At 56.6% G+C, this 13,885-nt stretch overlaps 1 protein-coding gene across 1 annotated transcript in view; it reads right to left on the reverse strand.

Moving 5' to 3' along the window:
- Positions 1-3,962: 3,962 nt before the first annotated feature.
- Positions 3,963-13,885, reverse strand: part of NID1 (nidogen 1) — a 49,993-nt gene continuing 40,070 nt past the window's right edge. Inside the window, exons 15-20 of the mRNA XM_080651386.1 lie at positions 13,237-13,363; positions 11,380-11,551; positions 9,749-9,906; positions 8,245-8,368; positions 7,017-7,129; positions 3,963-5,158 (exon numbers count right to left, since the gene is read on the reverse strand). Of these exons, the coding sequence (XP_080507512.1) occupies positions 5,037-5,158; positions 7,017-7,129; positions 8,245-8,368; positions 9,749-9,906; positions 11,380-11,551; positions 13,237-13,363 (816 nt within the window). The 3' untranslated portion in view covers positions 3,963-5,036. The remainder of the gene's footprint in view (positions 5,159-7,016; positions 7,130-8,244; positions 8,369-9,748; positions 9,907-11,379; positions 11,552-13,236; positions 13,364-13,885) is intronic.

Raw genomic sequence — 13,885 nt, forward strand, 5'->3', positions numbered from 1 at the left:
TCCTTGTTCAGTGCAAACCTCTGTCCTGAGAGCAGGAAAGGGGTGCATGGGTGGAACCCGCCACCTGGGGAGGGTGTGGTGGGCGGCACCCAGCGTGTGGCATGTTTAGAAACTGCTGGGGACACGTTGGAGAGGAACCAGATATTTCTCGCCCTGCAGTATCTCCCCACAGATGAACACCAACATCATGTGCCTCCTGCGTGACTCACTCAGAGGTTATCACTTATGTAACATGTCAGCCCCGAGCGCATCATCGGAGCTGGTCACGAGGAGCAGATCAGACAGGCCCCAGCGAGAGGCGTTCTCCAGACGCTGCCTGATCCCCACGGAGGACACGGCCCTGGGCGGCTGAAGCGACACGTGACCCTTAAACGTGTACACCTGACCCGGCCGGTGTGGCTCTGTGGTTGAGTGCCTCCCGCAACCCGGGCATGCGCCCTGACCGGGAATCATCAAACCTTGACCTCCTGGTTCATAGGTCGATGCTCAACCGCTGAGCCCCGCCGGCTGGGGCCCCAGGCCCCTTCTTCTGTGGGTGCTGCACCCGCAGCAAACGTTGTCCCGCTTCCCGAGAACAGCCAGCAGTTGCGATTGCGTCAGGGAGACTTGCTCAGTTCCTGCGGAGAAGCCTGTGGGGTAACATCCATCCCAGATGGAAAACGCCTTTCAGATGCCACAGCGACTGTTGCCACATCCCGGCGAGCCCACAAACAGCCCTGTGCTGCGAAAGAACAAGCTCAACCCCCAAGAAAGTCTCGCAACGTCTTTTGAAAAAAAAAAATGGGGCCTCTGACCCCAGCTGGCTCAGGGGTTGAGCGTCGACCTATGAACCAGGAGGTCACGGTTCGATTCTGGTCAGGACACATGCCCGGGTTGCAGGCTGGATCCCCAGGAGGGGGTGTGCAGGAGGCAGCCGATCCGTGACTCTCTCTCATCATGGATGTTTCTATTTTCCTCTTCCTCTCCTTCCTGCTCTGAAATCAATAAAGATATATTTTTTAAAAAGAGGTCATTTCAGGGCAGTGTGGGAAGTGCCCACTGAGGGAAGGGTGGGTGAGTGGGGGTGGGGGTGGCTGTGGGTGGGGGGTGATGGCAGAGGAAGGAGAGTCTGAGTGAAGGTCACCCCTATTCTGTGGTGTCTAGGGGCCCCCACAGCAGCATCTGGGAGTGGCCCACGTCCCACTGAGCCTTTGCAGGTGAACCCGGGAGCATCCCATCCCCGGGGAAAGGGCACCGGGAAGGTGGCCCTGCCCCCACCCCACTCTCCCAGGCACAGCCACAGCTTCCTCTTTGTCACTTTCACTTGGTGCCTCGATCCCCAAACAGGAAGTGTTGCAGAGCCCATGGGTGGAGCCACTGGGGACCTGCAGGCCGAGGGACAGCCCACGGTGTCTCCCCTCCCCTGCCCCTCCCGGCCAGCCTAGCAGAGGGCCTGGGGTGCAGCCAGGGCAGGCCTGTCCCTTCAGTGTGTGCATCTGCCTGCCCCCCGCCAGGTGCCAGCGTGTGCAGTGACCCTGGAAGGGGGATAGCTCCACAGTCACCACAGCTGTGACCGGGAAGCAAGGGAATTCCCATCTGCAAGACCCTGCCATCGGCAATATGGGGGGGGGGGGGGTCTTTCCCCATCTCCCTCTCAACCTGCAATTTATTTATTTTTTTTTTTTACAGAGAGGAAGGGAGAGGGATAGAGAGTTAGAAACATCGGATGAGAGAGAAACCTTGATCAGCTGCCTCCTACACATCCCCCACTGGGGATGTGCCCACAACCAAGGTACATGCCCTTGACCAGAATTGAACCTGGGACCCTTGAGTCTGCAGGCTGACGCTCTATCCACTGAGCCAAACCGGTCAGGGCTCAACCTGAAATTTTTAAAATATATATTTTTATTGATTTCAGAGAGGAAGGGAGAGGGCGAGAGAGAGAAACATCCATGAGGAGAGAGAATTGACCGGCTGCCTCCTGCACGCCCCACACTGCCCGGCTCACAGGGCAGCTCTGAGTCCTGATCACCATGAAGTGCAGGCTCCCGGTTGGGGGGTCCCGCACCCTTGCAGCTAATGTTGGTTTCCTTCTGAAACCCACGTTGTAATCCCAAGAAATCTCAGATTGCCAAGAACTGAGATGGAGCCTGCGTATCAGTGAACATGTCTCGCGTGGATCCGTCTCTCGGGCTGTTGTAACCGACCCCACAGACTGAGAGGCTTAAACAGAGCCGTGGGGTCTCAGCTCTGGAGGCCACCGATCCAAGATCAAGGTGTCCGCGGGGTCGGTTCCTTCTGAGGCTGCGAGGAGGCTCTGCTGGCGGCTCCTGCCCCTGCAGAGAAGAAGGCACTGGGGGTGCCCACAGAAGCAAGCCCAGGAAGGAAGGCTGTGGCCCCAGTGCCCCCGCGACGCCCTAAATGCCGATTGGGTAACTTCGGAAGGAACGTGGGGGGCGCTCGGCGGGAAATCCGCACTGAAGGGAAGAGGCTTGAAGACTTTTGGGAAACTCACAGTGGGACTTCCCTTTGGTTACAGGTTAGGCAACGCACCAACATTAAGAAAGCTCTTGAGTAGGATGATAAGACTGAGCCCTGCTGCTTTGGGGGAAGTTATCGGGGCCTCCTGGAGCCTCCACCCTGGGCCGCACCCCATCCCGTCCCCTAAACCCCCTGCAACCTCGCCCCTTCCCCCGCCCCAGCCCCACACCCACTCTATCAGGCAGGCATTAAGTGGTCTCTCCTGCCCTCTAGTGGCCTCTGCTGGAACTGCATCCGAGAAGAACCTCTAGCACAACCGGTCACACCTGCTGGGAAGCCCAGGCTGAGTGTCACCTGGGCTCACCTGGATAGAGCGTCGGCCTGCGGACTGAAGGGTCCCGGGTTCGATTGCCTGAGGTGCAGGCCGAGCACCTCATTGCCCCACCAGCACCTCAGGCAACCAGGAAGCCCATCCTAGAGCCACAGCCAGGCAGGGACAGTCCTGCCAGGAGGGGCTCTGGGCCCTGTCTCCCCACCTCCTTTCATATCTGCGAACGTGCGAGCTTGAGCGCCCTCAAAAAGTTTGCAAAAACTGTGCTGCTCCTACCTGTTCAGGGTCTTGGGAACACTATTCGCTGCAGGTTTGCCTCGTTGCAAAGACACGTCACGTCCGGTGTTAAGTCCATTTAGTAAGTGAGGCTGGCCCAGCTGGGCGTGGCTCCACAGCTGAGCATGGGCCCAGGAATCAGGAGGTCACTGGTTCGATTCCCGGTCAGGGCACATGGCCAGGTTGCGGGCTTGGTCCCCAGTGAGGGGCGTGCAGGAGGCAGCTGGTCCATGATTCTCTCTCATTATTGATGTTTCCCTCTCTCCCTCTTCCTTCCTTTCTGGAATCGATGAAAATATTTTTTAAAAAATAAGGCCATTACATCACCCTTACAAATATGTCCAGCAGAAACCAGACGCCATCGTGGCTTCACATCTACCATTGTGTTTAAAGAGGTAGGAGTGACTCCTTTCTGCAGAATCAGAAAATGGACAGCTTCTAAAAAAAATGAACACCATGTCCAATGGGTGGTGTGGCCCTAGATGGTGTGGCTCCGTGGATAGAGCATCAGCCTGTGGCCCACAGGGTCCCGGGTTCAATTCCAGTCAAGGGTACCTTGCATACAGGCTCCTCCCCAGCCTGGGCCCTGGTCAGGGCTCCTGCAGGAGGCAACCAATCGATGCGTTTCTCTCACATCGATGTTTCTCTGTTTTTCCTTCTCTCTTCTCTCTAAAAATCAATGGAACAATATCCTCTGGTGATGATTAACAAAAAAACCCACAAAAAAACCCCCCACACAAACAAAAACACACACAACAGGGTAGTGTGTGACTGAGTTCGTGTTTAAGTCAACCCCACGCCCCTCAGTCTCCTGTGGACTCGCCTGGGAAACAAACTGCCCCCGTAACACCAGGGCCGCTAATTATCACATGGTTGTCTTTTCTTTTTTTTTTTTAAGAAATATTTTATTGATTTTTTACAGAGAGGAAGGGAGATGGAGAGAGAGTTAGAAACATCGATGAGAGAGAAACATCAATCAGCTGCCTCCTGCACACCTCCTACTGGGGATGTGCCCGCAACCAAGGTACATGCCCTGGACTGGAATCGAACCCGGGACCCTTGAGTCCGCAGGCCGACGCTCTATCCACTGAGCCAAACCAGTCAGGGCACATGGTTGTCTTTTCATTGTGAATCAACCTCCTGACATTAATGTCTTCATTCAAGCAAGACAGAGGAAGATTTATTACCAAAAATGTTTTTATTGTCTACACTACTATGTATATAGCTGTAAACTCAAGGAATCATCCAACACTTGTAGAAACTGGGGGAACAGTTAATAAGCACCTTCAATGGGTTTCCACAGTTCAAGAATTTACCATTTAAAAAACACTTATAAAAATTATACAAAATCATGACAAACATTTGATATAGACGGCTTGATATAGAATGAATGATAAATATAAAAGTGAAACTAATGTATGAGTTGGGCTATCTCAACAACCTATGTATTCCCCGAACACTGTGATTCTTGGGGGGAAACTTGCCTCTGAAAACAAACTCCAATTATTCAGGGTAAGGTTCTCTCCTGATTTAGGTCCCAATGGGCTGCAGCCTTGGCCGGTGTCGAGGTGCTGACATAGTGGGTGTGTCAGTGTGTGGTTGAGCTTGTAAGGCCACAGGGGATGGCTCAGGCCTGGGAGGGTCCGCTCTCCATTAGGATGCTCTGGAACTAACACAACTTAGTTCCAGAGCACAGGGAGAGGGCATACAACCCGCCCTCAGGGCTGTCTTCATTTGTCTAAGGGTTGGCGGGGGGGGAGGGGGGCAGGGGGGTCCTGTCTCTGGGTAGGGGTAGGAACTTCCCCATTCCAGAAGCTCAGGGCTTATGTTTGGGAGAATGGTGAGGGGAACGTTGTTAAGGCTCAGGCTGGCGGCCACTCAGCCACCAGGTCGGACAGTTTTCAGTCTGGACCCTTTGCGGTAGGGTGTTGCTGCGAAATACTCGGTGAGGAAAAAGGCACTCTTGTCTTCATTTCCGCTCAATACAGTCAACTCCCAGGGTGTTGTCAGGGCAACGGCAGGTCCTGCTTCCTGGGGTGGCCAAGCAGAGGTGGGTGCAGCCACCGTTGTTCACCGAGCAGTAGTTGTGACCTGGAGGAGGCAGAAATCAGCTGGACAGCCTCCAAGCGCATGGAGGCCACGCCTGTGGGGCGCAGCGGGGGAGGGGGCTGTACCAGGCACTCAGCTAAGCTCAGCTCCTGGCTGTTTCTGCCAGAGGGTCAGAAAGCCTGATTCCTGACCCGGGGGGCCATGCGGGTCTCAGGGAGAGCAGACTTGCTCTGATTATAACACGGAGTTGGAATTTTAAAACACAAAGTACCTTCTACCTAGCTGGCCCACGTGGCTTTGCACCTGACGGGGGGGGGGGGGGGGGGGAGGCAGGGACGAGAGTCCATCCGGGGAGGGGTCTTGAAGAGGCAGCACCGACTCCGGGGCCGGGCTGCCTCGATGCCTCTGGTTCTGCCACAGTCAGCCGTGTGACTTCGGGCAAGTGGCTTCAGCTTCCTTATTTATAAAATGAGCATAATAGCCCGGCGGGCGTAGCTCAGTGGTTGAGCGTCGACCTATGAACCAGGAGGTCACGGTTTGATTCCCGGTCAGAGCACATGCCCGGGTTGTGGGTTTGATCCCCAGTGTGGGGCGTGCAAGAGGCAGCCGATCCATGATTCCCTCTCATCATCGATGTTTCTCTCTCTCCCTTTCTCTCCCTTGCTCTCTGAAATCAATGCAAATAGTTCCAAATGAGCATAATAATCGTAGCTACCTCACTGCATTGCTGGGAGGATTGAATGAACGAATGAACACAAAGCACTCGGGATGCGGAGCGAGCCCATCTGTGCAAAGCACCCAGCTCGCCAGAAGTGCCCCCTCCGTGTTTGTAATTATTATTATTTTTTAAAAATATATTTTATTGATTTTTTACAGAAAGGAGGGAGAGAGATAGAGAGTTAGAAACATCGATGAGAGAGAAACATCGATCAGCTGCCTCCTGCACACTCCCCACTGGAGATGTGCCCGCAACCAAGGTACATGCCCCTGACCGGAATCGAACCTGGGACCCTTGAGTCTGCAGGCCGACACTCTATCCACTGAGCCAAACCAGTCAGGGCTGTAATTATTTTTATTATTAACTAGAGGCCTGGTGCATGAAATTCATGCACAGGGGTGTGTGTCCCTCAGCCCAGCCTGTACCCTCTCCAAGCTGGGACCTCTACCGGGATCGGGCCTAAACGGGCAGTCGGACATCCCTCTCACAATCCAGGACTGCTGGCTCCCAACTGCTTGCCTGCCTGCCTTCCTGATTGCCCCTAACTGCTTCTGCCTGCCAGCCTGATCGATGCCTAACTGCTCCCCTGCCAGCCTATTTGGCCCTAACTGCCCTCCCCTGCAGGCCTGGTCCCCCCCAACTGCTCTCTCCTGCAGGCCTGGGTTCCCCCCAACTGCACTTCCCTGCAGGCCCGGTCGTCCCCAACTTCCCTCCTCTGCCGGCCTGGTCACCCCTAACTGCCCTCCCCTGCTGGCCATCTTGTGTCCACATGGGGGCAGGATCTTTGACCACATGGGGGCAGCCACCTTGTGTGTTGGAGTGATGGTCAATCTGCATATCACTCTTTTATTAGATAGGATTATGGCTGTGGCTGTTTGGCTGAATAAATGGACGTTCAAAGCAGCAGAGCTCCTAGCACTGACGGTTCCTGGTTGGAACCTTCCAGAAGGCGGCCACTCCTGGACCCAGCCCCAGACTCGGTGCTCTTCCTCCCCTTGTCCCTTCAGGCCACGTCCTACTCATCTGGCTCAGCCACAGGCAAGGCAGACCCTGCACCGGGCAGGGAGGGGCGGGAGGGAAGACTGAGCCTCACCCGCCGGGTGGTCAGGGCACCAGGCTGAGCGTGGGTGTGGCACCCCCGGGGCGCCCGGCCCCTGAGCAGGAGGAGCCCAGGTGGGTTACCTTGGGGACACTGAGACAGGGCGGTGGTGATGCCGTACAGCCGGGTCTGCTTGTGGGGGTGGAAGGTGTCCGTCTCTTTGGCAACAGCGACATCCACGGCAGCCACGGCATTCCTACAAGAACCCAGAGGCGGAAGGTAACACACATCTGACGGCTCCCACTTTTCTTGACAGAGCAGCCTCTCCCGTGGTTTTGGGGAGACGCTGGAGGCTGTGGAGCGTACACAGATCCCCTGGCCTTGCCCTCTAGCCAGCCCTTCCTCCGCGGGGGTGGTCAAGCCTGCATTTCCCTGTCCTTTTTTTTTTTTTTATATAAAAACATATGCTTTTATTGATTTCAGAGAGGGAGGGAGAGAGGGAGAGAGATAGAAATGCCAACGATGAGGGAGAATCATCGATCCGCTGCCTCCTGTATGCCCCCCACTCAGGCATGTGCCCTGACCAGAATAGAATCGTGATTTCCTGGTTCATAGGTCAATACTCAACCACTGAGCCACGCTGGCTGGGTTTCACTGTCTTCTTAAAAAGGGACAGAGCCCTAGCTGGTGTGGCTCGGTGGATAGCATGTTGGCCTGCAGACTGAAGGGTCCGGGTTCACTTCCGGTCAAGGGTATATGCTGGGGTTATGGCTCGATCCCCAGGAGGGGCGTGCAGGAGGCAGCCAATCGATGATTCTCTCTCATCACTGATGCTTCTATCTCTTTATCCCTCTCCCTTCCTCTCTGAAATCAATAAAAATATATTAAAAATAAAGGACAGGCGCAGCTGGGGTTCTGCTCCGCACCCACTCTAAGCTGGGAAATCTGCTCTCTATGCACACAGCCCAGCCACAGCGCTTGCTCGGCTTAACCGCCTCTTTGCCGGGAGGGGTGGTCGAGGGCCTGTGGCACATGCAGCTTGAGAACAATGAGGAAGTAGGGAGTGGGGACACCGAGTGGGCAGGGAGCCAGCCCACCAGCCGAGGGACCCCCAGGCCAGCTCCGGGGAAAGAGCAGGGGTGCTCAGGGCTCAGCAAGCCCCAGGGGACAGACTGGAGGCCGCGGCCCACCCTGCTGCGTCCATGGGACCCACGGTGCCTGCTCTCCCAGGAGCCTCGCCATCTCCTGGCCACCGGAAGACCAGCTGGGGGGGCGGGGGGGATCTCGGAGGCCGGAGGTCAGGCCAGGGGGCAGAAGGGCAGGGCTTGGCCGCCCCAAGGGGGAGGGTGGCCAGGCAGGCCGCTGACTCACGTCTTCCAGTCCGTGTAGTACAGGTGCTTCCCGAAGCTGGTCACCGAGAAAGGGTACTGGAGCCCTTCGAGGACCCTGCGACGGACGGGCTGCTCGGGCCTGAGGCACTCGGCCCGGCTGGTGCCTGCGGGAGCGAGAACAAGAACTTCGTTGTCTCCGCACAGGAAAGGGCCCCTTTGTGTCACTGAGCAAGGAGAGGGGGCGAGAGAACCTGCCGGTCCCCAGCTCTCCAGAGCCGAGCCGAGCCCTGAACAGCTGCGTGTAGCCCCCCAAAAGGCTGAGCTAACCCCCAAGAGCAGGGCCTAGCTCTGGGGAGCCTGACCTAGCCCGGGAGAGTCGAGCCCTCCCATGGTCGGTCCCTGAGAATGCAGGGGGTGCTCCTCACACCTGGAGAGCAGGCCCTTCAGCCCTGCTCGCCCTTGTCGGTCAGCATCCCCCTGTGGGGCACCCTGCTGGGCAGTATGGGCAGAGCAGAGCCTGTGCCCGGAGCAGGGGCTCAGGAGGAACGGGCCACCTCCTAGTTCTTGCTCACGTCCCCCCGAGACCCCCCTTGAATTCAGGGCCTGCAAACGACAGGGCACCGCTGGGCAAGCCTCGGGCCGGTGCCCACATGGCGACTGAGGTGTGCCATAACGTGGGCACCTCACCCCTCGTGTACCCCAAGAGCAAGACGTAGCCCCGGCTCCCCCGTGGCACCGGACAACCTGCACCAGAGCAGTTCTCAACAGAGACGGACGGTGACGGACGTTGCTGCCCACAGCCCGCGCCCGAGGGATACCCAGGTCAGCCCGGGCGGGGCCCAGGGCAGGAGGGCATGGCTTTATCTCCTGTGGCTCCACGTCCTGCCCTGGCCCATGGCACAGAGGTAGCTACAGGTTTGTACCAGGGGTCCTCAAACTTTTTAAACAGGGGGCCAGTTCCCTGTCCCTCAGACCGTTGGAGGGCCGGACTATAGTTTAAAAAAAAAAAAAACTATGAACAAATTCCTATGTGCACTGCGGGCCCGGGACGCGTCGGCTGCTAAGCAGGACAGGCAGCGGCCCCCGGCGGGCCGGATCAATGTCCTCGGCGGGCCGCCTGTGGCCCGTGGGCCGTAGTTTGAGGACCCCTGGTTTGTACGCTGTGACTTGATGAACAGATACCAGATCTGTTAAAGGGCCAGATTGTATTTTAGGTTCTAGGGGGCAAGAGGCAACATCAAGGACATGAGTGGGCATTTACGTAACCATTTAAAATGTCACGTTTCTAGGCCCCAGGTGACACCCGCGCAGGGGGCAGGCTGGACGCCACGGGCTGGAGTTTGCTGACCCCAGACTTCAATGATGGAAACGCCTCCCCAGACAGCGTCACGCCCCGAGAAACCATGACTTTCCGAGCAAGAAAATGCAGCTATTTGTGCAGGAAAAGAAAAAGTTCTCTCGTGCCCTCGTCCCGTGACAGATCCTCTTGATGTCCCGACGGGCCGGCTCACGGTGGGGCACGCCGCCCCCGCCCCAGGCCTCACCTGCATCCACCCAGCACAGCTGCGACGAGTAGGCATCGAAGGTCAGCCCGTTGGGCAGGCCCAGGTCGTCATGCACGAGGACCCTGCGGTGGGTGCCGTCCAGGTAGGAGGTCTCGATCTTGGGGCTGTCTCGGTTCCAGTCCGTCCAGTAGAGGTTCCTGAGGGAGGGCACGGAGGGGAACGAGGAAGAGACGTGAGGAAGAGGCATGAGAACGTTTCACGGAACCCGCTTAGAAAGCGCCTCTGATGAGGACAGCAGCAGACGCGCCCGGCCGGCGGGGCTCAGCGGTTGAACGTCGACCTGTGACCCAGGAGGTCAAGGTTCGATTCCCGGTCAGGGCACATGCCCAGGTGGAGGGCTTGGTCCACAGTGGGGGGCGTGCAGGAGGCAGCTACTCAATGATTCTCTCTCATCATGGATGTTCCTCTCTCTTTCTCCCTTCTCTGAAATCAATAAAAATCTATCTATATATATATTTTTTAATATATTTTATTGATATCTTACGGAGAGGAAGGGAGAGGGAGAGAGAGCTAGAAACATCGATGAGAGAGAAACATCGATCAGCTGCCTCCTGCACACCTCCTACTGGGGATGTGCCCGCAACCAAGGTACATGCCCTTGACCGGAATCGAACCCGGGACCCTTCAGTCCGCAGGCCGACGCTCTATCCACTGAGCCAAACCGGTTTCGGCAAAATCTATATTTAAAACACACACACACACACACACACACACACACACACAGACAGTGGCAGGCATGAACACGGAGAGTGGCTGAGAGGACCTGGAGCTAAGGAGACACACTTCCCTTCGGTTCTTCACTGGAACTGGTTATTCTGTGACTATTGAACTCACTTCCCTTAAACCTCTCAAAACTGTGAAAAGAGGAAAACAAAACAGAACGCCCACACTCGCCTACACGCATAGGAATCCCGCACGCTCTCACCTCAGGGGGCGCAGTGGACCCCGGGCGCGGAGCACAGAACCGTGTGACGTGGCCAGTGGCCGAGAGCCCAGGGCCTGGGGAGTCGGACTCAGAGCCACAACAGGGAAAGGGACAGAGAGCACCGAGGCGCTGACGAAGCCATCGGGAGGGGCCCAACGGGGACATTTACCCTGGATGCCCCTCTGAGGTTCATACAGCTCAGCTGCTGATCTACATTCAACCCCCATGGAAATACCCGGCTGACAAAGACTCGGTAAAAGATCGGAAAGTGCATCCGGCCTGCGTGGCTCAGCGGTTGAGCGTTGACCTAGGAACCAGGAGGTCACGGTTTGATTCCCGGTCAGGGCACATGCCCGGGTTGCGGGCTCGATCCCTAGTGGGGGGCGTGCAGGAGGCAGCCCATCCATGATTCTCTCTCGTCATTGATGTTTCTAGCTCTCTCCCTCTCCCTTCCTCTGAAATATGTGTTAAAAAAAAAAAAAGATTGGAAAGTGGGACGTGGTACCAGATCCACGACTGTCACAGGGGCCGGCGTTTCCCCGTGGACACCCGTCGCCACCAGCTGGAGGCATGCATCGTGGGAGAGCGGGCCGGCCTTGGAGCCCCACACGGAGAGCACCCCGAAGGACAGATGCAAGGAGAGCAGACGCACGAGCAGACGCACACGCAGACGGGCACACGCTACCCTCTCACGGAGTCCGTCGCGATGCCTCTGGGATTCACCAGATCCGTGTCGAACAGCACCCGGCGCTGGGAGCCGTCCAGCTTCGCCACTTCGATCCGGTCCAGGCGAGAGTCCGTCCAGAAGAGGTTGCGGCCGAGGTGGTCCACAGCGATGCCTTCAGGGCTTCCGAGACCTGGGGGCAAAGGCAGAGCGCGTCTGACTGGGCAAGCAGGTGAGCATCGGGGTTCCCGGCCCCTTGGTCCTGTTTCACACGCGTCCAATCCTTGCACGTGGAGACAACAAACAGGAATGTGACGTGCGACACATTGATAAATGCCACGCGTTCCCTTGGTGGGCATCCAGGTCCGAAGCTTTGGCCCCACCAGCAGGGAACCCACAGCCAACTGGGCCCGAGTCCTGGGTTCTTGGGGAGCGTGGGGGAGGGACTCGGCCGGGGAGACCAGGCCAGGATTCCCGAGGCAGGTGACAGGCGCAACGCTGGCTCCTGAAGGACCAACAGGAGTCTGTCAGGCAAGATCCTGATGAGGGTTTTCCAGGCCGTGGGACCAGACGTAAGTCTAAAGGAATTCAGGCCCGGCCAGCGTGGCTCGGTGGCTAAGCATTGACCTATGAACCAGAAGGTCAGGGTTCAATTCCCAGTCAGTCGAGGGCACATGCCCGGGTTGTGGGCTCAGTCCTCAGTGTGGGGGGTGCAGGAGGCAGCCGATCCATGATGCTCTCATCATTGATGTTTCCATCTCCCTCTCCTTCTTCCTTCCTCTCTGAAATCAATAAAAATATGTTTTAAAAAAGAAAAAGAAGAGAGGCCGCTGCCACGCTCACTCACTAGGGGGGTGCCGACCGGGACCCCGATGCAGACTTCAGCGAATTCCTCTCTCTCTATGGAAATAAAGAGACTCATTCCCTTCCTTCTGTGGAGATCACATTCTGGTGTCCTTCTGCGGGCACAGGGGGCTTCTGCCTGGGGCGGCTCGCTGTGTTCTTGGCGGATCCCCAGTCCCAGGGGCAACAGGAAATAGCAGCGGTGACCTGCCCGCTCCCACTGGGTTTTGAAGTCACATCACAGAGAACAGCCACATGTTTAAGAGAGAGAGACAGGATGCAGAAGGGCGCCTTCAAACTTCTGTTCCTTAAACCAAGCCAAGAAAACGAGCATGTGTTGTTTAAGTAGCTCATCCATCTCGGCCTCCGCTGAATTCCCGGGCGGGCAGCGTCGCTGCCGAGGGAGCCAGAGAAGGGAAAGTGCCCCGGGGGCTGCTCCACAGGCAGAGGCGCCCCGGAACAGCAAGTAGGAGGGAAACGTTTAACGGGAAACTGGGAACGCGACAATCAGCCCCAAGTAAAGAGAACTCCTAAGGAGCGCGTAGCTTTTAAAGGCCCGTCTTTGAGGTGAGCGTTCTGCGGAGGAAGCGAGAGGGTTTTACACAGCAGGCACCCCCAGCCGGACTGAAAGTATCTGGGAGTCAGCTGCCCTCCCCAGTACAGAGACTTTTAGAATTGTTGCATTTTTGTTGTAATCATCATTTTTAAAAATATATATATATATATTTGTATTGATTTCAGAGAGGAAGGGAGAGGGGGAGAGAGAAACATCGATCAGCTGCCTCCTGCACACCCCACACTGGGGATCGAGCCCGTAACCTGGGCATGTGCCCCGACCGGGAATCGAACCCTGACCTCCTGGTTCACAGGTCGACGCTCAACCACTGAGGCACGCCGGCCAGGCTAATAGTGTTCGATGTTGGTAAAATACAACTATGTAAAATAGTCTTGGCGACGCATACCGTCCTTGGTTCACATCAGCATCTGTCAGTTAAGGAATTTCGTTGAACTGATCCCAGAAGGAAGAACGCCCACCTTGTCGAATGATGGTGGTCGGCTCCCCGCCGTGCAGGCTGGCTCTCCCGATGGAAGGCTCGCTGATGTCGGTCCAGTAGACCATCTTGTCCACGCAGTCGAAGGCCAGGCCAATGATGACTTTATCCTGGAAGCGCAGACCCGGGTGAGAGGGGTCCACCCACCAGCACCTGAGTGACCCGCGATGGTGGGGCCCTGTCACGTGCTCTTGTGTTATCAAGTGTCTGCAAGACTTGGGTCTATTTTTAAACGTTTCTTATTGAGTTGTGGGGGTTATTATTTTTTAAAATATATTTTTAATGATTTCAGAGAGGAAGGGAGATGGAGAAAGAGAGAAACATTAATAATGATGGAGAATCATGGATCGGCTGCCTCCTGCACACCCCCTACCGGGGATCAAGCCCGCAACTCGGGCATGTGCCCTGACCAGGAATCGAACACGGGACCCTTCAGTCTGCAGGCAGACGCTCTTTCCACTGAGCCAAACCGGGTAGGGCCCTAATGATTCTTAAATGTGCTATTGAGTTCTTCCCCTGCTGGTGTGGTTCAGTGGTTGAGGGTCGACCTATGAACCAGGAGGTCACGGTTCGATTCCCAGTCAGGGCACATGCCTGGGTTGCAGGCTTGATCCCCAGGGTGGGGTGTGCAG

This window comes from Plecotus auritus (assembly GCF_963455305.1).
Source record: "Plecotus auritus genome assembly, chromosome: 14".
Classification (NCBI taxonomy): domain Eukaryota; kingdom Metazoa; phylum Chordata; class Mammalia; order Chiroptera; family Vespertilionidae; genus Plecotus; species Plecotus auritus.